The 8,590-nt window shown below is 44.7% G+C and overlaps 1 protein-coding gene across 1 annotated transcript in view; it reads right to left on the reverse strand.

Moving 5' to 3' along the window:
* The window catches only part of GCM1 (glial cells missing transcription factor 1), a 17,193-nt gene that overhangs the window by 1,515 nt on the left and 7,088 nt on the right, over positions 1–8,590 (reverse strand). Inside the window, exons 2-4 of the mRNA XM_007451933.1 lie at positions 3,583–3,835; positions 2,448–2,560; positions 669–797 (exon numbers count right to left, since the gene is read on the reverse strand). Coding sequence (XP_007451995.1) covers positions 669–797; positions 2,448–2,560; positions 3,583–3,835 — 495 coding nt within the window. The remainder of the gene's footprint in view (positions 1–668; positions 798–2,447; positions 2,561–3,582; positions 3,836–8,590) is intronic.

An 8,590-nucleotide genomic window follows, 5' to 3' on the forward strand; every position in this document is an offset into this window, starting at 1 on the left:
TCCCTACAACAGACTCAAATTACAATATTTTTTCTTAAGGTACTTTAGAGCCTCAGCCTCCAGACTGGCTTCATTTCTGTACTCCTGAAATGTGGAACATTGGACAGTAGAAAAAGTATAGGAATTAGTAACACTATTAAGCAGACAAACCCACAAACCTACAATATGACACGCATAAAGCCATGAACTTCACATCACAGTTTGACTGCAGGAAGAAGCCTCCATCCCCACATCCCCGGATGAGCACTGTTTTCAGAAACTGCCTGGTTATTTCATCTTGGTGGAGTGTGCTAAGGAAATCATCTGCTTTAGGGAAGAATGAAAAAGCACGAGGCTCATATTTTGTGCAGATCATTTCATTTTGGTTCTATCAGAAATACGGAGTGCCAAACATAGGTTAAATACTAATTCGAGTCTCTTTTTAATTGTAGTAGGGAAGACGATTCTGAAATTCTGTGGACTTTACAGTTGAGGGCGTGCTACAAAGATGGTAGAAATGAAGAGGAAACCCACAAATTCAGTTTCTTTGGCAGAGGCTGACTCACAGGTGAGCCTGAAGGTATGTGATTTTCGGCTTCATTTGAGGGTAAGGGACAGGGAAATCTACTGCCGCCACCACAGGGGTGGCAAGTCGTCATACGTTTTGAAGCTGCATGGGGCAAGGTTACCTTTATCTGTGGGCCCTGTTTCATCTTCGAGGAGACAGAGGACGACGCAGAGTGCGCTTTCTTCATTGCTCTTCTGGCCTCGGCTTCCAGTTTGGTTTCTGGCTTTGGATGATCATGCTCTCCCTTTGACTTAGAGGAGACGAAGCAGTGAAATAAGTAACTAGATGCGCTTCACGGTGCGTAAAGCTTTATCCTGTGCCCTGCCATAGGACTGGGTATTGCTGCAGTTGACTACTAAGACAAGATTGGAGCAATCTTTTTTTTGTTCTAATTAATTTTTATTGGAGTATAGCGGCTTTACAATGTTGTGTTAGTTTCTACTGTACAGCAAAGTGAATCAGCTATATGTATATATATATATATATCCCCACTTTTCTGGATTTCCTTCCCATTTAGGTCACCACAGTGCATTGAGTAGAGTTCCCTGTGCTATACAATAGGTTCTTATTGGTTATCTACTTTATACATAGTATCAATAGTATAAAAAATAGTGTATGTATGTCAATATATATGGGAGATATGTATATGGAGATATATATATCTCCCAATTCATCCCACCACCCGCCCTTTCCCCCTTGGTGGAGCATCCTTTTAAGATGCTCCCAAGCCCCCCATGCACTCTCCTGCTTGCCCACCTGCCTTTGCTGACGATGCTCCTTCCTTGCGTGATGTCTCTCCCCAGCCTGGCCAAGTCACATTCATAGTGATGACAAGTAATGCTGATTACATAATTCTCCCTGAACCTTCGGCACAAGGCTGTGAGGGCTATACCATTATCATCCTTCCCAGCAGGCATGGAGGGGTTATACCACCTGGGAAACCTCCCCTAGTACGTGCGGGAGCTAGGATTCAAAGTGTGCCAGAGCCAGCCAGGCCGAAAGCCAGCTGTTGGCCATTCAGGAATTTGTGAGCTGGTTCTAAAAACAGCTTGACACTTTGCTGTACACCTGAAACTAACACAACATTGTAAATCAACTATACTCCAATAAAATTAAAATTTAAAAAATATGTTTGATGAAGAAACTGAATTAACAAAGAGGAAAGAAGGGAAAGAAAATTTCAGCTCATCTTGCACACTTCTACCAAAGAAGTCTTTCCAGAGAAACTCTGTCAAGCTTAAAATCTTCTATTCTGTTTTACCTTCAATATTAATTTTTAATGTGCTTTGCCATGAAGCTCCATGTTCAATCTTATGATCGTATAAGTAGTATGAAATAATATACAGTAAAATAATTAGCTTTTTCAAACAAACAAACAAACAAACAAACAAACAAAAACCGGCTTGATACCAGCCATGATGGGAATAGTTATATCCCAGAAACTGGCAAACCCTACACATGAGAACATTTTCTTTTCAGAGACAGGTTTAGCACGGACTCAAACCCAGGCAGTCCAACTGTCAGAGGCCACTGTTTCTACCACCTCCCCCATGAGGACTTCTTAACACCACATTTTACAGAAAACTGGGGCTTAGGGGAGTAAAGTAATGTGTCCATGTTTACAGAGCTGGGTCTGTGGAAGGCCAGTGCTTGCCTAAGCAGATTACTGACCGCAGCATCCTCTTTGGAGCCTGAGGCAGGGGCAGCCGCCCCTGTCCTGGGCTCCAGCCCCTGACTCCTCTCTCAAGGTTTGGGGTACAGATGTTTGCTCGCCCAGAGGGTCCCCCAGGGAGGGTGCAGGCTCCCCTCCACCTGTGCATTTCCTGGAGGAAACTCCTGCTGGTGCTCTGTGAAGTGTTCCTGAATTAAAGAGAAATGGAATCTCTAACTCAAATCCAACCTGGAAAAATATGAAGCGTCCGTCGTGCCTCCAGAAGTTAGTGACAGGAAAGCCCCCGTGGCCTCGGCAGGGAATGAGCTTCAGGGGCCCATCGCAGTTGGGACAGAGTTTCCCTACAAAGGAGCAGAGGAAGGTGACTCAGGAAGGTGCCCTGAGTCTGTGCGGCCCTGCCGATTTCAGATTCCTGGGTGGCAAAGAATCCAACTGGGCACAGTTTTATAGGCTTTCATACACTGGGCATGACCCCTGAGCCTAGGAGGCCAGACCACCACAGCAGCGCAGGTCTCTCTCACACGTGGCAGAGGAAGCAATTGCCTACAGAGCGGGATATTTTACAGGACAGGGGAGAGCTCCTTTGAGCAAAAAAAAAAAAAAAAAATCCCTCCCTCCTTATTTACTGATACTTGAAATTCTTTGTAGAGAAGCAGAAAAAAATTCTTTCACTTCACAATTAGAACTAAGGGTCAAGGAGCAAAACCACATGACGGAGAGAACGCAGCTACTAAAGTTTCACTAAAGTGTAAATGACTGATACCAGATCCTGCCCTGAGAGCAAGTTCTGAAAACAAATTACAAGGAAAGAACATGAAGTAACTTGAGGTCTGAAGTGGGCAAGGCACAGGGAATACCAAATGCATCTATTTCATAATCTGATGAATATGATAAAAAAACAAAATGAAGAATTATCTCAGCATGTGATTACGGATGAACCTAAATGGCATGGAATTGAGTCTAAGCTCAGAGTCGGACCCGGCTCCCACTCTAGATCAAAGCACTCATTGAGTTGATTTTGGGGACCCCATTCCCCAAGATGTGAGGTGGCAAGCGTGATACACAACTTTCTCTTAAACTTTAGGTGGGGGGTGTGCTGGTGAATTAATGTTAGTTCCCTAAGTGATGTGTCTTCCTTTTAACAGAGGCCCCGAGTCAGGCGTCTTAACCCGAGGGAGGTTAATGGTGGGTGCCCTGGGCGTGGCAAATCTTTGGGACGGATACCGGAGCCCAGGGAGCTGGCTGGCTTTCCTTAAGATACCCTAAAGGACTGGCCTTGGTCTCCACCACCCTCCAGTGCGAAGGATGGGCCCTTGGGAGGTGCGGGGATGTCATGGCCCCTCGGGGCAGGAGCCCCACTCACTCTGCTGCTTCTGCCGGGCCTTGTCGCAGATGGCAGGCCTCAGGTAGACCTTGCGGCCCTCAGCGACTAGGCAGTCGCGGCTGCAGACCACCACGCCCAGGCAGGACTTCTTGAGGATGCGGGAGTTGTGATTGTTGGTGTTGCGCATGGCCCAGCTGCTCATGTGCCGCTGCGCATTCCTGTCCTCCGAGCTGTAGATGTGCTTCTCGTAGGCATCTGGCCATTCCTGGAACCAGTCTGTCTTTTTCACGTTCTGATGAAAACACAAAGAATATTATTATAGTTTCAGCTGGAAAACAGCACTGTGCTTAAAGCTGCTTTTGGCGCTTGAGAGCTGGGTGCGAGACCTTTAGCAAAGACCAAGCTGGATTTCACTCTGCCGTGAGGGTCTGAGCACACGCAGCACAGCCGCGGGCACGTGATTCCTGGGTCCACCCAACATCTGCTCCCTGGACCAGAGTGAGTTGTGATGCCGCCCCTCTACCCCGATTGCTGTTTCTCTAGCCTTTGGTGATAAGAGTGAGGACCGTTTCACTGAGAATGTTGGAGGGTGAAGTAAGATGATTGTGTTCTTGCACAATGAAGTGGACAGCACTGGGGCAGGGCAGCGAGATAATGTCTCACGCCGGGCGGTGGTTACCTTGTTGGGGAAGCGGAGGGTTTATACGAAGCCACCTGAGATACGCAATGGAAGGCTGGAGAGCCGCTTTCTCCCCCGTGGAGATTTTCTCCCCTTTGCTCTACACTCATGTTCATGCGCCTCAAACAGGGCAGAGGAGTGAGGAAGAGTTTACCTTGACTGGAAATGTCTGTGTTCTTGCCCAGGACGGGCACAATTCCCTGCCCATGAATAACTAACTAAACTCTCCTTTGTGTGGGCAGAGACACAGGATACTCAATCCTTATAGCATAAGTTATTTAGCTTTCTGTGTCTCAGTTTCTTTATCTGCATAATAGGGATAACTAACTAGACCTGCCTACCTCAAGTGGGTCTGAGAATTAAATAGGATAATATATAAAAATTACTGAGCACAGCACCTAGCCCGGAGGGAGCTCAGAATAAATGTCAGTCACTGAAGTTGCGGCTCAAAAGGATGTGACGTTTGACAGATTCTTAGGGTGAGAATCATTACGCGGTCTCAGTAGTCAAACGTAGGCTGTGCCCACCCCCGTGGCTTCCAGAGCCTTGGTATAAGAACATTTTCAGCAAGAAGATTATGGTAGAATAGTCTAGAAGCTCCAGGAAGAGAGATCAGGGTGCCTCTGCTTTGCTTCCCCAACAAGAAGACACAGCATAGGATATGAGAAAGGAAAGACAAGACGTTCGAGAAGGAAAAAAAGCAAACATCATTAGGATGGAAAAGCTACTCAGGGAAGTCAGTGTCTCTTCAGTTAGATTTCAAGTTTAGAACATGCCAAAGAACTTTGTAACGTGAGACTCGGGGCCAGTGACTGTCTCTGAAGCTGAATTTTGCTATTCTCTAAAATGGGGACATTGATAAAACATGCTTCACAAAAGTACTGTGGAGAGCAGATGTGTTGTGAACTGTAAATTTTATATAATTAATGATAGTTGTCATTTTACAGAACTTCATGGGAACCGAGGTGGGTCTGAGGAAATAGAAGTGAGAGGTTTTATGTACATGAGAGGTAGTACTAGTTAATAGCAAAGAGTTGTGGTCTGAAAACTAGGGCCATGGGCCTAAGCCAGCCCAATGCCTGTTTCCATAAATCAAGTTTTATTGGAACCCAGCCATGTTCATTCAAGTGTTGTCTGTGGATACATTTACACACCATGGCAGAGTCCAGTAGTCGCAGCCGAGACTGTATGGTCCACAGAGGCCTAAAATATTTCCTATCTGGCCCTTCACAGAGAGCTCACCAGCCCCTGGTAAGAGCACAGCCTGTGAAGGCCCTGGGTGAGGGCCTTACAATAGTTCCTTCCCTCTCAGGGCTCCACTTCCTGCTCTGTGAGATGGAGGTCACAGGACTACCTGCCTGGCAGGGATGTTGTGAAGAAAGACTGAACAAGTTAGCACACACAGAGCATTCAAAACAGTGCCTGCTATTCACAAAAACCAAGACTTGGAAGCAACCTAAGCATCCATCGACGGATGAATGGATGAAGAAGATATAGTGTATCTATACAGTGGAATATTACTCAGCCATGAAAAAGCATGAAATAATGTCATTTGCAGCAACATGGATGGACCTAGAGATGATCATACTAAGTGAAGAAAGTCAGAGAAAGGCAAATACCATATGATATCACCTATACGTGGAATCTAAAAAAAAAAAAAAAAAAAAAAAAAAGATACAAATGAACTTATTTACAAAACAGAAATAGACTTACAGACGTAGAAAACAAACTTATGGTTACCAAAGGTGGGGGTGGATAAACTAGGAGCTTGGGATTAGCAGATATAAACTATCACATATATAATAAACAGCAAGATCCTACTGTATATCACAGGGGGCTATATTCAATATCTTGTAATAAACTATAGTGGAAAAGAAAACAAAAACAAAAACAAAAACAGGGACTTCCCTGGTGGTCCAGTGGTAAAGAGTCCGTCTTCCAATGCAGGGGACGCGGGTTAGATCCCTGGTCGGGGAACTACGATGCGCCTCAGCGAGAGAGCCCATGTGCCGCAGTACAGAGCCCACATACCCTGGAGCCCGCGTGCCACAACTAGAGGGAGAAAACCCACATGCTACAACTAGAGAGAAGCCCACGCGCTGCAAGAAAAGATCCCACGTGCCTCAACGAAGATCCCACGTGCCACAACTAAGACCCGACGCAGCCAAAAAAATAAATTAAATAAATAAATATTTTTAAGAAACACAGTGTCTGGCATAGGGAACTGTATTCAATATCCTGTAATAAACCATAATGGAAAAGAATATGAAAAAGAATATATATACACACATATATGTATATATATGAATCACTTTGCTGCATACCAGACACAACATTGTAGATCATCTATACTTCAATTTTGAAAAACAAAATAAAATAAAACCAGTACCTGGCACACAGCAAGTTCCACATCAGTGTTAGCTGTTACTCTGTCGGATCTGGGGCCACACACATCAGCCAGTATGATTATGAGGGCCACCAGCTTTTAGGACAGAGATGACCCCCAGAGAGGTCACTTCATGCTCTAAACCTTGTTAAGCCAAATGCAAGACAGGAGTCAAAGCCCCTATAAAACAAAAGCTTAATTGGTGCAGATCTTGTTGGTGACCTTCTTTCTCAGAGCAGTGACAATGCCCCTCTGCTGCTGCCCTGTAGCGTGGGAAGGGAATGCTGCTCGAAAAGGGCAGGACGAAGGGGGATGGCATCCGGAGGAGTCCCCTCTGGTCCATCGGGCAATTACAGTCGAGTGTCTAGGAAAGAGGACTGGCCAGGCCAAGATGCTGAATGAGCTGTTTTTTCCAGTTCTTTCCCTCTCTCCCCGACTTCGCTGGTAATTCTGAGCTGGACAAGACTCAATGCCCGGGGTGAGAAGACCTCAGGCAACCCCGCAGGCAGCCCTGTCTCCTTCCTCCACCCACTTCTCTTCTCTTCCTTCCGACTTAAAGCTCTAAGCAGTGCTCTCTTGTCTTCTGCCACAGAAATGCCACAGAAAACATAATATTTTATCTTATGAAATAATAAAAATGTAGCTTAAAACGTTAAGCTATGAACCTTTAGCAGTTTGGACAGTGGATTTGAATTCTTCAAATACAAAGCACAGTTGTCAGGGCAGCAGAGAAAAGGGTGAGGTGGACTTGAAGGAAAGCTGAGATTTTCAGGTTTTAAAGGTGAGGGGCCCCTTCAGGCTGGTCAGTGGCATAGATTCCACCAACCAGGAGGAATGACAGTGTCTGTGGGAGTGGCTCAAACACTCCAGTTAAAGCAAGTACTCCCTGCCTGTGGAGGAAGAAATGAGCTCCACTGTCGTTTTTCTCTCTCTCAGGTTAATGTATATTTTGATCTCCCTTTGAGGTTTCCTCTTTGATGGATTATTTAGAAATATATTGTTTAGTTTCCATGTATCTACAGATTTTCCTGTTGCCTTTTGCTATTAATTTCTAGTTTGCATCCATGGTAGTTGGAGAACACATCCTGTGTTGTTGATTATTTTAGCATTGTTGAGGTTTGTTTTAAAGCCCACAAAAAGTTCTACATTCCAAGGTCTGTTAAGCTTTTTTTTTCAACAGCTCCTCCACTGGTACCTTAGTTTTCCAGTTCCATTAATAATGCAGTTATAAGATTGACAAAGTATGACCTCAAGAAAATTACTTAGGAGTAAGTGTATTTACATCAAGATATTCTCTTGGCTATTTATTTATGACCAGTCTTTTGACCTGGATGCTTAGTGAGATTTTTGACATTTTTTGACATTGCAGCTATGAGAAAGCCCAGATTCCAGTGATGAAAAGGAGCCCAGGTGTCAAATGAGTGATAAGGAGCTCTGAAAAGCTCCCAAATTTAAGGCACTAGGGAGTAAAATTTTAAAAGGAAGAATAATTATTTCTTAATCTTGTTTAGCAAATCCCCACAAAACATTTTTTTCTTTTCAGATCTTCTGTTTATTTTAATTTCTAACTTTTCATGAGTAACTCTTTGTTTTTCCTCTTGGTTAAGAAGTTTATAATTTAAAGGGAATATTCTTAAGGTTTCCAACATGTAAATATAACAAATTTATATTTTATAATCTCACGGGTAATATCATTGGGGGTTTAATGAATATTTCTGTGCCTTATGTATGTAATTTCTTTCCCTAGAGACTTAATCCTCTAACTCACTCAAAATCTTTGAAACTCGATGCTAGGGGTCCCCAACCCCCAGGCCGTGAACCGGTATTGGTCCTTGGCCTGTTAGGAACCTGACGCACAGGACGAGGTGAGAGGCCGGCAAGTGAGCAAAGCTTCATCTGCCGCTTCCCATCACTCGCCATCGCTCACATTACTACCTGAACCATATCCCCACACTCCCACCCGCCCCCCACCCCCCGCCCCC

The sequence above is a fragment of the Lipotes vexillifer genome, unplaced genomic scaffold, assembly GCF_000442215.2.
Source record: "Lipotes vexillifer unplaced genomic scaffold, Lipotes_vexillifer_v1.1 scaffold147, whole genome shotgun sequence".
Lineage (NCBI taxonomy): Eukaryota > Metazoa > Chordata > Mammalia > Artiodactyla > Lipotidae > Lipotes > Lipotes vexillifer.